The sequence below is a fragment of the Vitis riparia genome, chromosome 2 (genome assembly GCF_004353265.1).
Source record: "Vitis riparia cultivar Riparia Gloire de Montpellier isolate 1030 chromosome 2, EGFV_Vit.rip_1.0, whole genome shotgun sequence".
NCBI lineage: Eukaryota > Viridiplantae > Streptophyta > Magnoliopsida > Vitales > Vitaceae > Vitis > Vitis riparia.
Window position 1 is genome coordinate 15,572,398 of NC_048432.1, and position 22,107 is coordinate 15,594,504.

At 39.0% G+C, this 22,107-nt stretch overlaps 4 protein-coding genes across 4 annotated transcripts; 1 reads left to right on the top strand and 3 right to left on the bottom strand.

Moving 5' to 3' along the window:
- The first annotated feature begins 705 nt into the window (after positions 1-705).
- Positions 706-2,530, top strand: LOC117932414 (bifunctional dTDP-4-dehydrorhamnose 3,5-epimerase/dTDP-4-dehydrorhamnose reductase). Its single transcript, XM_034853658.1, has 2 exons — positions 706-1,243; positions 1,882-2,530. Exons 1-2 carry the CDS (start codon positions 788-790, stop codon positions 2,332-2,334), a joined length of 909 nt encoding a protein of 302 aa, XP_034709549.1. The 5' UTR covers positions 706-787; the 3' UTR covers positions 2,335-2,530.
- Positions 2,531-2,711: 181 nt separating this feature from the next.
- Positions 2,712-6,391, bottom strand: LOC117932422 (cucumisin-like). The gene is made up of 10 exons (XM_034853670.1): positions 6,286-6,391; positions 6,087-6,175; positions 5,826-5,923; positions 5,598-5,738; positions 5,408-5,507; positions 4,618-5,131; positions 4,204-4,523; positions 4,000-4,111; positions 3,680-3,893; positions 2,712-3,574 (listed from the first exon to the last, which is right to left on the bottom strand). The coding sequence occupies exons 1-10, from the start codon at positions 6,370-6,372 to the stop codon at positions 2,949-2,951; spliced, it is 2,301 nt and encodes a 766-aa protein (XP_034709561.1). The 5' UTR covers positions 6,373-6,391; the 3' UTR covers positions 2,712-2,948.
- A 3,728-nt stretch (positions 6,392-10,119) lies between these two features.
- Positions 10,120-14,320, bottom strand: LOC117929648 (transcription factor TCP9-like). The gene is made up of 2 exons (XM_034850006.1): positions 11,448-14,320; positions 10,120-11,214 (listed from the first exon to the last, which is right to left on the bottom strand). Exon 1 carries the CDS (start codon positions 12,628-12,630, stop codon positions 11,467-11,469), a length of 1,164 nt encoding a protein of 387 aa, XP_034705897.1. The 5' UTR covers positions 12,631-14,320; the 3' UTR covers positions 10,120-11,214; positions 11,448-11,466.
- Positions 14,321-14,413: 93 nt separating this feature from the next.
- Positions 14,414-21,239, bottom strand: LOC117929640 (hydroxymethylglutaryl-CoA synthase). Its single transcript, XM_034849995.1, has 12 exons — positions 20,988-21,239; positions 19,582-19,688; positions 18,842-18,974; positions 18,073-18,216; positions 17,537-17,695; positions 16,545-16,618; positions 16,370-16,445; positions 16,195-16,250; positions 15,974-16,061; positions 15,345-15,485; positions 15,099-15,248; positions 14,414-14,791 (listed from the first exon to the last, which is right to left on the bottom strand). The coding sequence occupies exons 1-12, from the start codon at positions 21,048-21,050 to the stop codon at positions 14,588-14,590; spliced, it is 1,395 nt and encodes a 464-aa protein (XP_034705886.1). The 5' UTR covers positions 21,051-21,239; the 3' UTR covers positions 14,414-14,587.
- Positions 21,240-22,107: the final 868 nt, after the last annotated feature.

The window sequence follows — 22,107 nt, forward strand, 5'->3', positions numbered from 1 at the left end:
TATTATTATTTCTATTCTCTCCGCATTTTTTGACCCACTCAAATCTAAAGACGTGTACAAAAATTTAATAAAGATGATGGGGGCTTGGGTATTCGGTCGTTGATGGGAAAAAATTAAGGGCAGTTTATAAACTATCCTTGAAAACGGTATGGATAAAATTGTCTTTCTTATTTATGACAATAAATAAAAATTTATTTTTAAAAATAATTGGCAATAATTTTTAGAAAAAGGAGAAGAATAAGAAAGATATTTTAAGTATTTTAATAATATTAATAAGATTTGTATTTTAAGGTGGGAAATATTGACGGGACACGTAATCTTGCCGCTTAAAAATATTTTAAGGTAATTTTTTTCGCATCAAATCATTTTGGCTGACGTGTAATTTTTCCGGTGTGGAAATTATTTTTATGCCCTTTAATAAAATATTTCTATTTAAAAACGCGAGTGGGAAGGAAGATACATGTGACATTGGGTGCACCGAGAATACCATACTCCATTCCATAGAGACGCACATGGGCTGCCAGCCTGCCACCGTTCTTGGAGATTCGAAATTTATAAATCCAAGTACAAAAAATGTAAGGATGACCGATTGGAAAGCAGGTGGAAGCACGTCCTTGTCAGTAGCCTCACACTCATCAATTTAACCTTTCCTCAACACCACAATTTCACCCTCGACTCCAAATATATCTCTATATATAAGTTGTAATACCACCCTCTTTCAGAGTCTCAGATCTCATCTCTCATTTTTTATTCACATCCTCACACACACACACTCTCTTTCTCTCCAATGGGTTTTCCGGCAAACGGCGCGGCGGCATCGGACAGGAATTTGAAGTTTCTGATCTATGGTCGGACCGGCTGGATCGGTGGCCTGTTGGGGAAGCTGTGCGAAGCTCAAGGGCTGGAGTACAGCTACGGCTCAGGGAGGCTCGAGAACAGGGCGTCGTTGGAGGCGGATCTGGCGTCGGTGAAGCCCACACATGTTTTCAACGCCGCCGGAGTCACTGGCAGGCCGAACGTGGATTGGTGCGAGTCGCATAAGGTAGAGACTATCCGGACCAATGTGGCGGGGACCTTAACGCTGGCGGATGTTTGCAGAGAGAAAGGTTTGGTGTTGATTAACTATGCCACCGGCTGTATATTCGAGTACGATGCGAATCATCCGCTGGGGTCAGGTGTCGGGTTCAAGGAGGAGGATACGCCCAATTTTATCGGATCTTTCTACTCCAAGACCAAGGCCATGGTGAGTCTGTTGAGTTGTTTAAAATTTTGCCATTTTTTCATTTGGATTTGTTACTCATCTTACTCTGTGTTCATTCCAATTTTGATTTTGCATTAGTCTCTACATGAAGTCTTGGTAGATCTCTCAAGCAAAAATGCATTTCTTGGATAAGATTGGGTTCTTCCTGGGGCTATAGAATCTGAATTTGATGTATAGATGCCTGATAAATCATCTAAATTTATGTATCGGATCTGTCATATTGCGTCTGGATCTGGTTTGTTTCTTCAAAATTGCGTGCCTTTACATTTACAACGTGTAAGAGCAATGATTCTTTTACAGTCACGTGATGCTGTCTCGAGCTAAGAGTATAGACGTCCAGCTGCTTACATAAGCCGGAAACTTGTGAAACGTTACCCATGTGCCAGTGGTGTTACCTCTTGTATTTCTTTCTTGAATGGATTCTTAATATTGAAGGATATTTATTAAGTCATTTCCTGAAAGATTGTAGGTCGAATCCGTATCATCATCATTGATGTTTTTATTCCTAGTCAATGATATACTGATGTATGATTGTTATGTCGCCTAGGCAGTAATGGAAGTGTGGTTGGCATGATAATTAGTCCTCCTAACAGTGATTTTCCTTTCTTGGTATCTAAAAGGTGGAAGATTTGCTCAAGAACTATGAGAATGTATGCACGCTGCGTGTCAGGATGCCCATCTCATCCGATTTATCCAACCCTCGCAACTTCATTACGAAAATCACCCGGTATGAAAAGGTGGTTAATATTCCAAACTCGATGACCATATTGGATGAGCTTCTTCCCATCTCCATTGAGATGGCAAAGAGAAACCTCACCGGAATCTGGAACTTCACAAATCCTGGAGTGGTCAGCCATAATGAGATTTTGGAGATGTATCGGGATTATATTGACCCCAATTTTGCATGGAAGAATTTCACTCTCGAGGAGCAAGCTAAGGTGATTGTTGCCCCAAGGAGCAACAATGAGCTTGATGCCAGCAAATTGAAGAAGGAATTCCCCGAGCTCATGTCCATCAAGGAGTCCCTCATAAAATACGTGTTCAAGCCAAATCAGAAGGCCACAGGGGCTTGAAGCGGTTAGGCTTATAACTCTCAGTTTCTTTATTGCTATTTATTACATTTTGTTGATGTGGGTTGAAGTAATCTTGGTATCCATGGTTGCCTCTTCCCAAGTGAAATGAATGATTGAGCGTAATATGTTTTCGGTTGTTGTATTTATATTTAACTTGATCATGAATAAATTAGTTGGGATGTGATTTATCAACTCATATATGTGTTATAGTTTTATTGGTACTAGGAAGTAGGAGTTACTCTGTGTTTGAAGATTGGATCAAGAATCCACTTATCCACCACAAGAAATAGGAACAGATTTGACTTATTAAATCATAGGGAACACCACAGCTACAATGACCAATTCACTGGAAACAGACAAGTCACAAATACCACACCTACAATAACCAATTCACTGGAAACAAACAAGTCATAATGACCTATTAGTTTGATTTTATTCTACTGTTTTTCTGCCTTTCTGATACAACCCACGCCTAGGCAAAGCTTACCTCCTCAAATGGCTAGAGGATCCAACCACGTCAACCCATAACAAGAAAAGACCAAAGTTTTATTACCCTTCAGGAGAGGCGGTGAAAATCTGTTCTCTCCAGGATTCCAAACTCGACTACATGGAACTTAGTTGTTTCCAAGGATCCCATTCTTGTGATAGATGGAAGAACCTTTGAAAACTGGTTTCTTGTGAGACACGGAGTCGGAAGAATAGCCAGCACCTGGGAGAAATGTGTACACCACAAGTGGGCTTCTTACCTCATGGACCCCATCTGTCCACCATATTGCACCAGACATGATGGGCTGTTGCCAAATCTTAGGTCCATACACCTTCACTGTGAATGATTTCTTCTCTCCGATGGCAGAGAATGATATTACGGATGGCTCCACTGTGACACTGAGGGTGGTAGGCATGTACATGCCGGCAGTGTAGGTTGAGTTGGGAGAGCCAACATTAGTAACCGTCCTGGTGAAGACACCCATGATTTGGTTCCCATCTTCCACAGCTAGCGAGAATGAGGGATAATTGAGATCCCAAGCTCTTCCAGGCTCTGTGCTGTTGCAAACACTGTCGTCCCCTGTGACAAGTCTCAGTGTGGAGGTGTTGTAACCCTGCTTGCAGAGGAAGCTTATGTAATCTGCCTCTGATGCATCATACACAAGTCCAGGATCTGTTGCCTTCAAGGGGTTGATGTGACCCGACCCATAAGCAAATTCGAGGTCTTCGTGCTTCCTTGGGTCCATCACATGAGCTATATCCATGAAAACATCGATACAGTGAGAGAATTGAAACAAAAAAATTAGTTTGCCCACTAGCATGAGGGCAAGACGTTGAGACTAAATCTCTGATCCTTCACCTGTGGTCATGAGGGCAGATTTAATTGCAGCGGGAGACCAGTTGGGGTGGGCAGCCTTGACATAGGCTGCGGCACCACTAGCATGAGGGCAAGACATGGATGTCCCAGAGATAATATTGTAGTCGACACTCCTGGTGTCCAGATAGTAGATGGAAGGCGGTGCCACGGGTGACCAAGCAGCAAGGATGTCCACACCAGGGGCAGTTATATCAGGCTGTAGATCATGCATCCAAGATTAACGTCTGAACCCATGTGGTAGGGCTTGAGTGAACAACATGTAAACACTGAATTCAATCAAAATAAGCAAATCATCAGCTCACCTTAAGAATGTCTGGGGTGATCGGGTTGGGTCCTCTTGAAGAAAATGAAACTACATTGGGTGCCATGACGTCGTTCCAAGTCTCACTAAATAGAATAGTCGCCAAAGGATTTCTGAACAAGGGTTTAGTTTATTTAATTAACATGATTGCAAAATCAAACTTAGTGGCCAACATAAAAGAGGGCTAGTCCAGAAAGTAACTCACTTGGCAGTTCTGATGTAATCCAAAATTGCAAGGCCATCTTCTACACTGATTTGAGTTGCTGGTAATGGGTAGTTGAAGGCATAATCAGTTATTAGATCAGCCATTATTGTACCTACACCATCTGCCAAAAGAACGGTAGAACCATCCCAAAGGGTGTCACAGAGAACAATCTTTCCCTTAATTTTGTACGAGTTCAAGGTATCAGGTAGGCAATATCTTGAAAGGTCCGAACTGTAACCAGCAGAAACGTTTGCAGCATCTCCTCCCCAGATCAAGGGAAATGTGGTCCCGTTGAGCTCAAAGCTGTTAACCGAGAGTCCCTTCATTATGCCAAGGTAAGACAAATAACCGATATCAGCAAATATAAATCTGATTACAGGTAGTAAAACACAGAAGGTTCAATCTCAAACTCACAGTGTAGACTTGTCCATTGCTAAGCACCACCTGGGCAACAAATTTTCTGTCAATGCTGCTGGCAGCAACAGTCAGTATCCAAGGCGCGTAGTTGGAAACTGTTACTGGAAAGGGGCCAGAGTTACCGGCAGAGCTTGAGGTTAAGATACCATATTTCATGGCATGGAAAGATCCAATAGCAATTGGGTCTTCGAGGTATTCCAAAGGGAAGTCAGCTCCAAGAGACACTGAAATGATATCTACACCATCTGCTATAGCATCGTCGAAAGCTGCAAAGATGTCTGCAACAGCACACCCATAATACCAGCAAACTTTGTACACAGCAATTCTTGCATTAGGCACTGCACCTCTTGCAGTTCCCTTAGCTAGTCCAAAGTAGCTTGCTCCATCCACCTCCCTGCCTGCAGCGGTTGAGGCTGTATGTGTCCCATGCCCTAAGGAGTCCCTTGGAGATTTGAAGTCTGAAATGTCATAATATCCTTCACTGTTGTAGTATCGTGCCCCAATGATCTTGCTGCGTTGTAAAACCTTCCATTAGTCTTGAAGCCCATGAAGACATATGCCATAAAGACAAGCATTTATCCCAAAGTCTCACGGCATAATAAACCTGTAACCTCCTGTTCTACCTCAATTTCCTCTTTGCATAGAACCTTATACTACAATATTTAGACTGATACCAGGGATGGAGTCACTGACTTTTTTTTTTTTTTTCAATTTTCTTATTTCTTTTGTTATAATGGTGATATGATTAATGGCAATTTAGCATAGGAAATAATTGTAGGGTACTCACTTGTTGCAGGTGAAATTGGCAGCTTGGCATGTCCCATTCCATTTAGAAGGTGGGGAGCCAAATCCTTCATCATTGAAGCTTTCAGATTCTGGCCAGATTCCTATAAATAGACAAACACGAAAAGCCTCCAGTTTATAATATTATCCTGGAAATTCGAGTGAAGCCAAGTAATAGTGCTTGAGATTTGAACCTGTGTCTAGAAGTGCAACAATGATTTCTCCTTCTTCGGACCCTCCAACAGTGCCCTTGCTGAAGCCCATGAAGTCCCATGACCTTGTTGTGTGAAGCTTTAATATATGGTTTGGAGTAACTGAAACCACTCCCTCCATTTCTGTAACACAAATCATTTGTTTCAAGTATTAACACTAGCACATACTCGTCTTGTTCATTCATTCATCACTCTTTATGGTAATCTCACCTGATAATCTCCCTACTTCTTCGTCAGATAATCTAGCTGCAAACCCATTAAAACTCCGGCCATAGCTATAAACCAGTGACTCCTTGGCTGATGAAGTGCTGTAATGAGATAATGAAGGTATAAATACAATTTTATTATGGTGGGGAAAAAAGGACATGGAAAATAATGACGCGTTTCTTTCTAAGTTTGGGCTCCATTGTTTCAACTAGCTGCTAGGACTAAACTTCAGAATATGAATGGCAGCAAGCAGTAGCAGCAAACCTTCCAAGCACAGTCTCAAGCATGGAGTGGTGAATTGGTCTGAGTGGCTCATCGCCCAGAGGCCGACCTCCCATGTACACAACATGAATCTACACATGCATAAACTCCAATTCCTCAGAAATCAAATGCACAAACATGTATAGTATATCTACATTCAAAAGTTAAGGAGTATCAAAGCCATAGACTCATTTATTTCTACCTTCTTCTCGTCACCCTGGCATTTCATCACAAATGCTACAAAGAGAAGAGCATACAAAAGAGAAGTACACAGCCCCATCTTGGCCATATCTAAACCGTAAGGGACGATGTCTTAAGAATGTAGGACTTATGAGGTATTTATACAAGCAAAGCATTGATACGTACTCTGATATATCCGCTCTATCTGTTGTGTAGCTTTACTGGCACAGGCCTGTCTTTGGTTGCTTCTGGTTTTGGGATTGTCGCCAACGTTTGAGCTCAATCAACAACAACGAGTGAAGTAAAAAATGAAGTATTCTTATGAAGAAGCTGTTGACATTGATTTGGTCGTTCCATTTCTCTTGTGGCACTTGCTATGTTTCGCTTGTCTGCAACTTTGTTGGCGAATAGAAGTTGTTTTGCTTGGTGGTGGGACTGGTTTGGCCTTTGCAATTTGGATAGTCTCTTTACATTTTGCATTGCTGTGTCCGTCAAATACCATATTTTATAATTTTATGGGTATATCTCTTGGGAAACTTCATAGAATCATATTCTTAATCCTCTAGGTCAATCAATTCTTAGATTTTTTTTAGTACTTTCGTTTCATTTGGTAAAAGAAATGTGTCATTTTTCTTATTGATATTGTGACCGAATTAATCAGAAAATCAACCCAATTAATCAATTTATACAACAGGGCAGTGACTGGATTTAGTTTTTGTTACCCCTCTTTTAAGACAAATATGCACATATCACTAATAAAGAAAGTACATAGCATTAAAAGAGTTTTTTTCCCGCATCACAGGCCTAATTTTCTTCAAAAATTAAATTTATAAGATTTGGGTTCATAATACTCCCGTAGATTCGAAATAACACTTTCTCATATATAATCTTTTTTGGGCTTATGCTTGAGCTTAATAAATAAATCAGAGAAATAAAATAATCGAGAAAGTAAATTTAAGTACACTCTCACTTAACCTATATTGTTTCACTCGAGTTTACATGTAAACTTAATAAATTGAAAAAAAAAAGTAACTTCTTTTTAACTTAGTAAATTAAGAAAATAAATATGGATTTGAACATATGATGTATGAAGATTATAAAATTTGAGTCCACGATGAACAAATGGAGTTGACCAAGTCGTGACTTATAGCTAAGACTCGTTATGCTCACCCACCTCTTTAACCCCAAAAATGAAATGAGTTTCATTAAATTCTCCTAATTTAACAAAAGTAAAAAAGAAAACTATTAATTTTTGTTGTGGTGATGTATAATAGAAGAAGATTGTGGGTGAAATTGAAATGATGATGAGTGTTAGTTGACTAGGATTAGACTCAAGTGCCACCAAACAGCACTAGTAATATACCCAGGTGGTAACTGGTGAGCAGGTTTCGATGTGGGATTCAAAGTTCATGATTGTGGTCCAACTTTCATGTTGGTGGTATCATTGTTCCAATAGCCACTAACATTTCATTTTCAGCCATCAGGGTCCGAGGAGCCACCTCGTTTATGTGTCAATGCTTTTGTCCCCACATGCCTACTGAATTGAGAAAAAAAAAACAAAAACAAAAAATACATCCCACCCTATACAATTTGGTCACGTGGCACTCAAATGATCAGCTCTTACCTGATAGACCACAAGCTAAGATATTTTCCTCTAAGTTTGTATTGAAATCACTAAAATATCTAAGTAAAAAATCTTGAAATGCTTTTTATTAGAGAATATGTCCAAAATGGGTTTTGAAAAATGGAATATTACTCTGATTCCATTTGTTGGTGTATATATATATATATATAGTATATGTCTATATATAGTGGGGGCAAAACTTATTCTTTGTGGATAGGATGCCTAAGTGTTAGGTTTTGAAGAAGCCTAGCTAAGATGGGTGCTTGTGTGGCCTCCATTCATTAACTTATATATATATATATATATGCCCATATGATCCCTCTGGGTAGGCCAGCAACCCATTTGGTGATCATTCAATTATGGAGTGAATGGATGACAATCATGGGATGGGGTTTCTGTCCTATTCCATACTTGGGATACTCGCTTCCTTCAATGTTCTTCTCCTCATTTATCATTATTTTCAATCAAAAACTTGGTTGGGGTTTTTTTTTTTTTTTTCTTTTTTTCTCCTGCCTTTTTGCTAACACTAGTTTGGCAACATTAATGTGATTACTTGAAGGAGCTTTATAAATGCAGCATGTCGTCCAAGCGCCATGGGGCTTTCGTGCTGCCAAGTGCTTTGTGGGTTGGGAACTTTTTACCTATGCTTGGTTACCAAGAAATTTGAGAGAAAATGTTAGGATAAAAAGAAAAAAAATAGAAAAAAAAATAGAAAAAAAATTAAATAATTTGAAAAATATAAAATTTTAATTAATTTTAATTATATTTAAAACTTAAATATTTTTATTAAAAAAATAAATATAAGAAAATTATTAGTATTATTTTTACTTTTTCTTTCTTGGGGATTTTTTGAAATTGAACATATCAACTTGTTGACATTAGAAAGCATGAGTTAATGAAGTAGAGATTTAACCACCCAAATTTGAGGTTAAAAGGGTTCACTTTGATAGTTGAAGGAAAAGGGGTAGGGTAAGAAAAAAAATAAAGGGGAGAAAAATGATAAATGAAAAAAAAAATGGAGAAAAATTAGTGTTGTAGCATAATTCAAGCGAGTAGTCTTGTTTATCTGTCACGAGCTAGATAATGAAGACAACCAACAGTTTTATCTAAGTTTCTCAAGAGGCAAACAGTTATAATCCTTGCACAAAGCCTGTCCGGATGGTTTGTCCATGCATGCCCCTACGATGTTAAAGTTAGTAAGTGACTTAAGGCAATCAAAATTTTTTTCAGAAAGAAAGTTTCCTCATCTTTGTAAAGTCCACATGGTTATTTATATCTTTTGCGGTGTAATGTCTTACCAAGTGTTTTAATAGCACCTTAGTTACGCTTGATTGTGCAATTTGATAGCATTGATTATCAATGCATAATAATTGTCTCGCCATGATGAGTTGTTGAATGAAATATTTTTCATAACGACTGTAATTAATATGAAGCATGCTAAACATACAATCTACGCATTAATGGATGTGTAAATGCATGATAGACTATGTAGAATTTATCCATCTGACCTATTTTAAGTTGAATTAGTCATCTAACCTAAGGGTCATAGGGTCATCCAACTGAGGGCGGTTTCCCATTCAGTACTTCTAACCAAACAGTCATGAGAAAATGGTGCACTACGACCTTAGAGAAAGATCCCACAATTAGGAAGAATTTGAACTTAATAATTATTTCTTTTACTATTTTTTAAGACTTTGTCATCATTCACAAACGGGAAAAACGTGAATAAATTGGTAGTCAACAATAGAGAAAAAGGAGTCGATGATTTACTCTAAAGCAGTGCCCGCGAGGCACTCGATTCTCTTCTCTGCTACTATATGATAGTAAAATACCCACCATGTGGACCCACTAACACCGTACACGTGGCTAGGCCCATTCATTGATCTGTACAAACGCACCAATCCTGGTCCCATCACCGATGTAATCCGGTGGTAGAGGCAGTCCTTTTATTTCCTGGTAATTTCCGTTGACTTGGATTGGATGAGTGAATAGGCATAACAGAGGGGTCATATTAAATATTTGAGTGGCACCAAAAATCAAATAAAATGCAGAGTATAAAGATTGAAAGAATGATGAGAAGTGAGGGTTTAGAGAGTTTGTAAGATGATGATGGTGTGGCATAATTAATAGTAAACTTGCTTACAAAATGTGGATTAAGTGTCATGTACGGACCCACCTTACCGCCATCGTGCCAAAGTCTGAATCAACAGGACTTAAATTTGATCATACATATTAATTCAAAAAGTTATTTCATGTATTGAATACGGAATAGATGTTTAAGATTTTAAAGGCTTTTAGTTTCTCAATGTATCATGATAAGGTATGCTATACACCCACCATTTAATAAATAAAACCAACTCAGCGTCCCAGTCACTCTCACTACCTAACATCTGTCAACCTACGGTCAGGATTCACCCACCTCAGATTGAGGGCAAAGGATGGTGGTGGACATTGTGGACCAGCTCAAATTGGGTTAGTGACGTACTGGGCCCCCATCTTCGCTGCTTTCATTCTCGATCAAACCACCCCCTAAGAGAATGGACCACAAAAAATGAGTGCACATCGGGCCCACCTATTCTCAAGTCACAACCCAGATAGAGATGGGAAACCGTTGGGGCCACTGGGGCCCACATCCTGTCTACCCCATGACAGCTTCCCAACTTAGGCCAGGCCCACATTAGATGGACAACCATTTGATTTCACTCGCCCACCACGCGCTGGGAGAGAGTCTGGAACACATTTGCGGCCTCCTCAAGGAGTCAAGGGAGAGGAGGCGTTGAAGTGACAACGCGTGGGTGGCATTGCGGGATTGGGGATTGGCATTGAGCATTTCTTGGGGTAGGTTATGTTCTGATAGTTGGGCCCACGCCCCACAACGAACTCAGCCCACTACGGCCCACTTACACGTGGGAGTCTCAAAGTCACGTGGGGGTAATACTTGAGAGCCCAAATCCACATATGGGTGTGACCCGAGTTTGAATGGGTTAAATTTCCAAGAAAATCCACCCGAATAGGAAAAAGTTTTCACCCCAAAAGGGCAAACTGCTGTATCTGGTGGTACCTTTTGGCTTTGACGTACTTGTACCCGGGGTGTTGCCCCTCACCATAGTTTCCTATGGATAGGAAAATTCTCCCATTGTACTCACCAATTTTCCCAAATAACCAAAAACTTTCCAAAATGTCCAGAAAGCACTTTTTTCTGGTTTTCTTTTCAAAAAATATCCAGTACTTGCCCGAGCCGAAAAAGGCCTCATAAGTCATAACCCATATCTCTTCTTCAATTATGAATTCTCTACTTCACCCCAGCTTCCCTCCTTCACTTCGGAACTTCAATCCAAAAAACAACAAACCAATTCGAGATGTAAATGATAATATGAAATAGACAGAAAAAATGGGCTTGATGGTAGAACTGTGGTGTATATTGCAAGGCAGCACAAATATTCTAAGGTTGATCCATTTGAAACAAAGATTAAAAAAAAAAATTAAAAACACAAACAACCAAAAAAAAAAATAGAGAGAAAAATCTAAACACTTTCTTTTTTTTTTTCTTATGAACTAACCCTTTTCTCTGTCTTCTCCTCATGGCTTGGAAGATTGTGTTTGTTGATTACCGGACCTACCCATGAACTGTAGCTCCTTTTTATCATAAATTTCCAGAGAGAAGTCTCTCAGCATTTGGGGTTTAGTAGCACTGGTATTCGTTGTAGTTGTTGTTGAACTTACACACGGAGCCATGGTCGACTTCTTCGCCGCTCTTGCTCCGGCGGTGCTGGTGGTTGCTGAGGTCGTTGCACTGTTGCAGAGCACCGGCGGAGCTCGGACGTCGAGAGCTGGCGGATGATTCATTCCAGGCTGAGTCGCTGATACGAATGAAGAAATGGGTCGGGCAGACATATTGAAAACGGGGCTTACTGAGGGTGAAATCGTCCAGAGTTGTGGCTGGTTTGGGGGTCCCGCGACGGGGGTTGCGGTCGGTGGGATCATCCAGAACGTGCCAGCTGCGACAGCGTTGGGTGGGATCATCATTCCGGCGTTTCCGACGGCCCATATGGGTACGAGTCCTTGTGGGGCCGCTGCCGCCACAGCGGTGGCTCCGACCGGGGCAAGACCCGACGACACTGAAACACCATCGTTTACGTCATAAAACTCACTGTTCGCCGGCCGCTTTCTTTTCTTTGGAGCCTCTCCTTCTGGGTTCGATGACGACGAAGTAGGAATCTTGAGGGTTCCGCCGACGGAAACTGCAATAGCAGGGACAGTGCCGGTTCCTGTAGCTTCGATGATAGCCTGCTCAGCGTGTTCGAGCAACCACCGCACGGTCTCACCATCAGACTTGTGACCCAGTTCCCGGGTCAGCTGAAAGATCCTGGCAGCACAAGTGGCCGGAATCCGGATTCTCCGACCACGACCCTCCACCTTGGTGTGGCGGTCCTTTGTAGAAGAACGCCGTCCCGACGATACCGGCATGGGCATCGGAATCGGCATTGGCATCTGCATCTGCATGACCGGCACCACCCCAATCGATGGCGCCTGTGGCTTCTGCTCCGCATCTGGTTCCGAATCCACCGGCTCTTCCTTCATCGACAAAGCCTGAAACGTCGTCGTTTGATCGGAAGACGAAGGCTTCGACATCCCATTATCGTTGGCGTTGTTCTCCTCTTCAGGCTCTCCGGCACTGCTGCTGAGATCAGAGGTTCCAACTTCGTCGTCTTGATCGATCTCGTGTTCCTGCAACGACGCCATTCCACAAAAAAGAGACCCAAAGTACTGTTTGGTTCTAGAGAAAACTGAAGACCTCTTTTCTCTTTATTACGTGTTTTTGGTTTTGATGAAACAGAGGAAGAGGGGTCAGAGGAATTTTAAGGGCTAATATACATGGAACTGCCATAGAGGGAAAGAAAGAGAGAGAAAACCAGGGACCAAGATTAAATAAAATGGGAGGATCAAAAGAAGAAAACGGATCAAGCCTCAAACCCTAGGATTTGTTTAAAGGATTGTGAGAATCAACGGCGGAGAATGGATCAAAAGAGTCAAGCGATGGATGGGATAGGGGCACGTGTTGGGACCTACCCTAGGCCCACCAATAGGTTTGTCATGGGTCGTTTTCAGTGGACCACCCCACAGATGATAGGTGGTCTCAACTCTCAACCAATGAGCTACACGGGTTGTGTCAGAAAAGGTCTGAAAAAGGTTTTTCATTTTTCTGACTCAATAAATGGCTTTGATTGGTTGCCACCACGTACCTTTGGTGGTCCACGTACTACCGGAAAAGCATTAGTATTACCCCACCCTCACAGTTGCACTTGGCCATGGATTGGTACATTTAGATTCCTCCCCTTTTCTCCTAACTTGTAGGTGAAATATCGATTAAATCTCCCTTTTAACTTCGAGAAGAAAAGAAAAACAATAGCTAATTGGTTTTTGGCATTTTCTTGAGCACAAAATTGTCCTCATACTCTTGAAATCTTTGTCAAATTTTATATGATATTGGAACTTCTTTTTCTTTGGGCTCCTCCTCCCTAAAGTTGAGCTACTTCCCCACAAGTATAATTGCAAATGGAACACAAATTTGAATGCTGATGAACACCCATTGCCTTACCAAACACCACCACCACCACCACCTTTTGTTGTCTAGAAACCAAAGGGGCCACATCTCTTAGTTCCTCTTATCACTCTTTCACGTTTATGAATAGCGGCACTATTTGCCTTGCTCAACCCCGACATTGTTGCGGCCTACAACCATTTAGCCACTTGTCTCACATCCTTTCATGTTTTGTTTTCCTACAAAAAGCGTTGGACCACTTGTCCCATCTCTTTCTTTCTACACTCTCCGACTCCATAGAATTTTATGTCGCCCAACTCCTGTTCCTCTCACCTGTCCTGGGGCTTACTCGTTTGAAGCTCTTTTCCGTTTCTGTTTTTTCATCATTTGGGGCCCCAACCAAACAACAACTCTCCTCAGTACCCATCCTATTCCTATTACAGCCATTTGACTTGCGGGTCAAGTTTTGCATTTTTCTGAACCAAAGACATCACACAGAAGATGAGTCAGATGACATCCCAAGTTCAGTTCTCTTCTCTCTTCTTCAGTTTCTTAAATTCCACGTTGTGACTCGATCAATTTCACGGAGGAGATGGGTATTACTTTTCTCTTCTTCCAAAGGTTGCCTTTTCGGAGGCGGCTTTCAAGGCATAATGAGCAAGTACTTCCAATAGAGGATAAAGCATTAAGATATTAATCATACTTGCCTTGATCAAAGAATGCTGATTCCTACTTTATGGAGATTTAATTTTTCTGTTGAAGCAGAGCATGAGCATTAACGACGGTAAAGTTGTGCTGCAACTGAAGTTAGCTCTTAAGTTTGAAAAAGAATAAAAAGTTCGACGACTTTTGAGTTTAGACTGACAAATTATCCTCCAACAAAATGGGGTTTTGGTATTTGAGTAAAAGTGAAAGAGAACTTCTTAAATGGGCAAAAATGAAGCTAAAGCAAACTTAAATGAGATAGAAGAGAGAGGTGAAGGGTCACGGATAAAAAGAATTCCACTGAAGACAATTAAAAGTGACAACACTTAAAGGTGGAACAAGCTAGTTGCTTTATGAAACAAAGCTATGGAAGCATAGATTTTCTCTAGTTGCAGACAACAACATATTAAAACATTTCAGCCAACCTCCTGGCATTACATCTGTTGTTTGTTATCAGTGACCATTGGCCAGTGAACCATTCTCACAGGTGCAGCTCCCAGCCTTCTTGCTGTAGAATCTCCGGTACATGGAATCAACTTCAGTAAGATAGTGAGTGCCTGGAGGTAAAAGGCTACAGTCCTTACTCGTCACAAAGTCCTTGGCCCCATACCTATGTTCCATTAACTTCAAGATTTCGACAAATTTTTCTGGAGGAAACTGCACAAACAAGAAAGCAAATGTTCTATTAGGATGAGTCATTCTTTTTGGTTTTCCCCCTTCTCTACAAGCTGAATTGTCTTTTAGAATGTATGTGAAATGAAAGTAGAATTGACTTTCATGCATGTGCATGTTTAGTGATATGATGGAAGTAGAACTGACTTATGCCACCCATATTGTAAAAGAGAATTCACTCATACAGAGATATGAAGCCAGTACTGGCCCAAGGTTTAAGTATTATACATAATATCTGATGAAAGTATACTGAACTTGATCATATCTGATGTATGAAGAATAACGAGAGTACCTCATGCCTTGCCTTCAACTTTCCAGCAACATCCATCACAGTTGCAATGTTTGACAAGCTAAAGGGATGTTGACCATCACGAAGTTGAAATGAGAACATTGTTGCAGTTAAACCACTTCCATATGAGAACATCACAACCCGTTTGCCACTCTGTAAATGATGAAAGATATCACATTTAGAAGGAAATACTAGCATGTAATGTGGGGGCATCAGACTGTCAACCCTGAAAGTATCTGAAGCACTTACCAACTCACTATGTTTATTGTGAAGAACGGATATAAATGCTGCGTAGAGAGATGCAGTGTACATGTTGCCAACTTGCTTGGGTAGCAAAGTAGATGGTTGCACCTTTGCATCATATAGTGGCTTTGCAACTTGTTGGGATGCCTGTAGAGGGACATTTAGGTGAGCATCAGAAAGGATCCCAATCTCAGCAACTACAAGTGTGTACAACACTATTCCACCACCAAGAATATAATTTAAGATTCAAGAATTATTTTCATCCAAGTAAAATAATCAGAAAAACATCATGAATATGAGGGCCAAATCAAGATTGATCTGTACAGAAAATGATGAGGTAAGTTGGAAAATTAACAGACTTATATTTTGGAATTATTAGCAGTTCCCTTGGGTTTCAGAGTAATTAAAGATCTTCCCAAATAATTCAGGAAGTTCCACAACAAACATGTAAGTAGATGCTAACTATGCCTACAAAAAAATTGATCTAAAATCTCCAAACTTAAAAGGAACCAAAGAGAATTTTGTTGAATTTCTGTTCAAATGGGTATCAGGAACCAAAACCCCTTATCCCCACCCCTCATCTCTTCCATATTTCTTTTTATGTTCTTGGATTGCAGTTGGGATTCCAAATATACCTTTTCAAGATCCCGGTTTTGGTAGCTCTCATCACTGGATAAACTTGAAAAAGGTTCCAGCTTTTGTTTACCAGCTTCATCGACAGAGCTGCCAACAAAACCTAACATATCAGTGACCAGGAGCATATGTATCAAATAAATAACTTCCTATATTCGCTTTAAAAAATAAACTTCTTGAAGTTTGAAGATACTATTCTAATCAATAAAGAAACGACTAGAACCTGGCATTTCTCACGACATCATTGAACACTAATCGAGCAAAACTTTTCTGTACAAGCTGCAGCAATTCAAGGAAAAAATCAAATAAATTACTGCTTCAAGTACTACAGAATGCAATTAAAAAAACCAGAAAGAAAAATACCAAATTCCAAAATAACATGGCACCAAATAAACTACCTTATTATATGGAGAGTGAAATACGAAGTAGTCAGCATCAGCAATGGAAAATTGCTTGCCCTCCAATTTCTCATACCTATAGAAAGCAAGAAGATGATGCATTTTCATGGTATAAATAACCACCAAAATCGAAGTTAGAAGAGAGGAAAATGCTTCCATTTAAATAACTACTTACTTGGAACACAAAAGTTTATAGCAAGAATCAAGTGCCATCAGATAACAAGTCTGTGAAAGCTTCCCATCGACAACCTGGAAACATAATTTTTATGAGTGAAAAAACTGAAAATTGGGGTATAAGAAACAAGCCATGCACAAAACCATGGAAATGGGTTTCACAAAAAACCAGCACAATAAAAATCAAGTAGTTTCTTTGCAAAGGCACTTATCAGTGAACTTTTTAAGAGTAAGTTTTTTAGTTTCTTGATTTCATAAGCATTCTTAATACCAAGGTTCACTTAACCCAGTTACATGCAAACCATGAAAGAGGTAACTCAGGTAAGAAAAGAGCACATGCATATCATGGAGCAATCATATGAAAGAGTGTTCTCGGTTTCAATAATGGAGGTTTCTATGTTACTTTTTACTTTATTTCACAAAACCGTTCCTTTATTTTACAGAACTGTTTTTGCAGAAAAGTGAAGCATATGTCATTGATTAGGAAAAGCTATGCCAAGAAATCCTACATTCTTTGATAAAACATATGCTTATGAGACTGTGACCCAAGTAAAAGTGGTTCATATCTAAATGTCTTCAAGGCAGCATGTTGACTGTGCTCCAATATTTATTTTAACAAGTTAGAATGGAGTAGTCAAAGTTTCTCTCAAGAAACACCTTCTCAAGCAGAAGGCTCACTTTGCAGAATAAATTATCAGATATTGAAACATAATGGTGATTGAGACAAATATACCATAAATTTCAATAAACTTCATGAGTTATATATTTTTCTAGTGCATCAAATTGGCAACGTTGATTTTCAAATAATAAATTCCATGAATTGAAATGCACATTAATAATATTATAAATTCAAATGGCCTCTATCATTCTCTTAGACCTCAATTACAAATTAAAGAATATGCTATACTTCACAACTTACAAAAAACGTCAATGTTGGCAATGCAAGACAATTGACAACAACACAAAGGGAAAAGAGGGAGCAGGAAGTATTACCGGATATTCACTAGCAAGATTAGGCTTGTAAAAATCATATGCATGTGACATATGACTTCCCCTCAATTTGCTTTCAAATGCAATAGGAGCATCAGGCCCTACTAGCATAGCAATAGCAGCTGCTCCTCCAGTAGGCCTAGCTGGTCCTTCTGCATAAACCTGATAAAGGAAACCTCCAGTAAGGAATAGAACATTGCTAGCTTATAACACATGAAGAAGATTTAAATCTAGATATATTTTGATGCATAAATAAGACTAAACCCAACCCAGTACATGCACCAAAAGACTCAAAAGCCCCACTGCTGTAACCTTGTACTTCTCGATACTGATGTCAGGTTATGTGAAAATTTTTGTGCTCTAAATATCATAGAATTTTTTAAATACAAGTCCTTCATCCTTGCTTTCAGCAATAAAGATGATTACTATGCATTAACCAATATTTTTAAGACAAACAAAGCAAGTTTGAAGTCATAGTAGTCCAATTATTTTTTTTATCAGAATAGTAGTCCAATATAGTCTAAAGTAGATGTTCATACCGCACTGTCTGTGCAAACAACAAGTCCATAGCGTCCATCCCATGAACTACTCTCCACCCAGTTGACACAGTTGAATAAAGCTGCAGTTCCCCCATAGCATGCATTACTTGAATCAACACCTTCGATGTCATTATTTCCACATTCCTGCTTATTTTACATGAGGAAAGAGCCATATAAACGCATGAAAAAACAGAGATCTAACAATAATAAAACGTAGAAAAACTGCATCAAACCAATCCTGGTGTAAGGGAAGATCTATAGCAAAGAGGTACATGCAGATAAGGCTGAAGTGAAATGTCTCAAGCTGAAGATTTTAATAACAAAGAAAGGGAGCATGCAAGGAAAAACAAGTAAACCCTTAATCAAATACCAAACAGATGGAAACAGTGGCATTCTTTGCTGTGAACCACTATAGCCATTAAGAAACCTCTGCAATACCAGCTAAAATATAATATTTTCTATCATAGGCAAAAATCTTAGGTTTTCATATTATCAAAATGGGTCGTAACAAGGTGAGGCTCAAATTCTTCTAACAGTAACAAAATAATGTTGCATATCTATGAGCCAACATTGAGTCAATGAATTAATGAGTCTAACTTGTGCCTGAATTGGATAAAGCCCTGAACCCCACCATATGTTCCTCAATCATTGATGTTCAAAACCACCATAACCATATGTTCAAGAGGTCCAATCACGCTTAGCCCACAAGTGATAAGGAAACAATTTCAAATGAGATGAGCACATGTATCACAATGATTTGGAAAAATACCTCGAAAATTTGCATCAGGAAAGTCTTAATGGATTTGCTTTTGTCTATCACAGTCTCGCTGCCTACTTCCAGCCGACCAATTTGTTTTGGGTCAATCCCATATTTCTCGAGGAGGGAGGTAACAACTGTCAAACTGTTCAATGAAGAAGCTATTATAAAATGGTTATCATAAAAAAGGTCTTATGGCCTATGAGTATGACAACTCTAGCAGCCAATTTTTTTCCAAAATAATACCAAACTTCTTGATTAATTCAAGGTTCAATGTCATGTAACATTTGACATTTACACCACAACTTCATACTAAATGTTATAATATATTTTAACATTGATGAAGATGTTTAAGCTCCACTTATCTTCCCAATATGAAAAGTGTAAGATGTGATTGTCAAAAAACTTTCATAACTTCTTGAAAGATAACTGTCATCTTATTAAAAGGTCCACAATTTTATTTTATTTTTTGAAAAGGAAAAAAAAAATCAAGAAAGATCTCTAAGAAAAATGCATGGAAGATAGAAGTTTCGTAATGATAAATCAGCTCCCTTCCCATTTTTAGCAAAAGAGGACCAGAGCCTCTCAAGACATGCTGCACAAATATAATTATCTACACCTTTCTGACCAAATGTTACCTTAATCAGTGAATATCCTAGTAAATAAGGAGGCTTCATTTGCAAAGTGAGAAACTACAATAAATGTTGTTTGCAATACATAGGAACAGTGAGGATCAAATGTAGAGTCACAACCTCATTGAGATGACATCTTCCACCTCCGAACAGAATGCCATACAGTCTTGTCCAAGTCCAATAGTGTACTTTCCCTTACTTGCACCATCATGAACTTCCAGAGCTTCCTATTTTGCATTCAAAAGAAACAGAAACAGATAAATTCAAAAGGTAATGTGTGATTAAGTGATTGGTTTACAAGATTTTGCAAATCTAATATAATAGAATGCTAACCACAACTTTAGAACTTTAAAACGAAAAAAATAAATTATTATAGCCCAGATACTTTAGAAAAGCCATAAGACCATTTATTTGACCAAATAATATATTATGATGTTTTTCTCACAAAATGAGGGATTTAGAAATAATATTGGAAAGGAGATTCTTTTAAAAACAAAAACAACAACAACAATAATAATAGCAATAGAAACTTTGCATTAAAAAACATGAAAAAAGAGAGAGATTGCACACAAAGAAGATATGTTGAAATGGTAACTTGAAAATAATTTGAAAAGAAAGGGTAAGGCACAAAATTAGTTTTCCAAAGAACAAAGAAAATAGAAAATTTAAAACACCAGACGGCAAACAATTTTTATAATTTAAACTTTCAAGGACCATATCCAATCAACTTTATTTTAGAATACCAAACAGAGTAAAATAAACTGCCAATACCAAACATCCGGATCTCCATCTTGAAAGACATGCTTAACACTTACCCTTCTATTTCAATACAAAATAAACATCATTCTGTCATTAATTTTTTAAAGTATCATTGCCACATCAATGAGATGCACCTTTTAGTGACTGATTCCTGAGTAAAGTATATTTCAAAAACAAAACAAAAATAAAATAAAATAAAAATCAGCAGATCAAATCCACATGCATATAATTGAACTGAAGCAATTGTTCCACTTGCATCTGCTCTAGTGATTTTTTGCCCCCTCCTTAATGGGAAAGATCGAGGATTGGAGTCTTGAAGTTCCAAGACTTAGATTTAAATCATGAGAAGGATGCTGATAATAGTAAGACCATAAACAAGCAACCGTAGAACCAATTCACCAATTAGGAGTCATTCAACAAAATTTGCACTATACCGTGCAAATTAAACCAACCACGAGCAGAAAGATTCACACAAGAGAAAAACACAAAAAAAAAATGCATCAAAATCCAAGGTTCACAAATAGAGAAAAAGAGCGATCAATGATCCAGATTCATATTTCTCCATTTCACTGTTGAGAAAATCCAAGAAAGTTAAAACGATTAAAATTTCGAATCTGATCAAACTTAGCAGACACTAGTTAAAACCGAACAACTCTCCCTTCCTTTCTCTCATTTTTCCTCCATTTTCTCGGAAACCAAACAGAGGACAAAGCCACTGGCAAGAAAATCAAAGATAAGAAAGAGAAAGGCGAGGCGAGATCAGTCACCTGCTGAACACAGGTAGGAGGGAAGTAGATGTCCATGGCGAGAATTCCCACATTTTTCGTCATTTTCTCCGAGCTCGGTTTCTCGAGAAAGTTGGTAAATGAAAAAAAAGGAGAAATTATTTCTCTCTCAATCTAGAGAGAGAAAGAGAGGGAGCGAAAGGAGAATCCTGGAAACCAGCAGAGAGGTGTGTGAGGATAGGTCATATGTTGCCGTTGAAATATATAGAGAGAGGCATGAGAGATCCCTCCAAATGCAGACTTGGTGAGTTTTTGAGCGAGTTGGAGTCATCCGGTCATGTGGCCTTCCCTATTTCCCACTTTCCCACTTTCCCACTTTCCCCTCAATTTTCTCTCTTTTTACATCTTCTGCCATCATGTCCCGATGAACCACAGAATCACCCTATTTTAATGTTTTTACTTTTTATTCCCACTATTTTCTAATGCTTTGCTATTCTCACGCCAAGATGTTCTGTCCTTTCTCACAAGCTTTCCGCCTAAAAAAAATTAATATATTGTAAGTTTCCAACATGACGCATATATTTTGGACTTTTTCCTTTTTTTTTCTTTTACTTTATATTAATTTCCCAAATTTTAAATGATTTAATTCCTTTCCATCCAGAGAGGCTAACAGATCATCTCTTTATAATCACTAACAATTTTATTACATGGCATCTATGGATATTATTTTTTTCCAATTTTATAATTCGAATATAAGAATAAAAAGAATGAAATATAACAATAAAAATGAAACCTAGGATTGGGCTGTGACGGCAAAAAGGCACACGCATTCGTGACATTAGTTTGCACTCCGGAAACGACGGACAGGCATTTGTGATAAAACCAAGTACCGAATACAGATACATTTCATATTTCCCATGGTACAAGCCCGACAGGCGACAGCAAACCGTAACCCCTTTGCCTTGTATGCAACCCACTGAAACGGAAATCCACCATACCTTTTCGATTCGACTCATCATCACCCTTGATCACGACACTCATCTAATTGCTCATGGTTTCCTAAATTCATTTCCCACCGCTGATTTTGTTGAATTTTATTAATTTTTTAAGTCCCCGGCCATGTCAACGTGTGTTTGGACAGCATGGAAAGCAGGTACACGCT

What these genes read in the sequence shown, in the direction of transcription:
- LOC117932414 (XM_034853658.1), top strand. Translation starts at nt 788, where the DNA reads ATGGGTTTTCCGGCAAACGGCGCGGCGGCATCGGACAGGAATTTGAAG. An exon ending in ACTCCAAGACCAAGGCCATG is followed by an intron (nt 1,244 to 1,881) that starts GTGAGTCTGTTG and finishes GGTATCTAAAAG; the next exon opens with GTGGAAGATTTGCTCAAGAA.
- LOC117932422 (XM_034853670.1), bottom strand. Translation starts at nt 6,372, where the DNA reads ATGGCCAAGATGGGGCTGTGTACTTCTCTTTTGTATGCTCTTCTCTTT. An exon ending in CTTGAGACTGTGCTTGGAAG is followed by an intron (nt 5,924 to 6,086) that starts GTTTGCTGCTAC and finishes ATCTCATTACAG; the next exon opens with CACTTCATCAGCCAAGGAGT. An exon ending in TGTTGCACTTCTAGACACAG is followed by an intron (nt 5,508 to 5,597) that starts GTTCAAATCTCA and finishes GTCTATTTATAG; the next exon opens with GAATCTGGCCAGAATCTGAA.
- LOC117929648 (XM_034850006.1), bottom strand. Translation starts at nt 12,630, where the DNA reads ATGGCGTCGTTGCAGGAACACGAGATCGATCAAGACGACGAAGTTGGA.
- LOC117929640 (XM_034849995.1), bottom strand. Translation starts at nt 21,050, where the DNA reads ATGACGAAAAATGTGGGAATTCTCGCCATGGACATCTACTTCCCTCCT. An exon ending in TTCACTCTCCATATAATAAG is followed by an intron (nt 16,251 to 16,369) that starts GTAGTTTATTTG and finishes GAATTGCTGCAG; the next exon opens with CTTGTACAGAAAAGTTTTGC. An exon ending in AAAACCGGGATCTTGAAAAG is followed by an intron (nt 15,486 to 15,973) that starts GTATATTTGGAA and finishes GTCCCTCTACAG; the next exon opens with GCATCCCAACAAGTTGCAAA.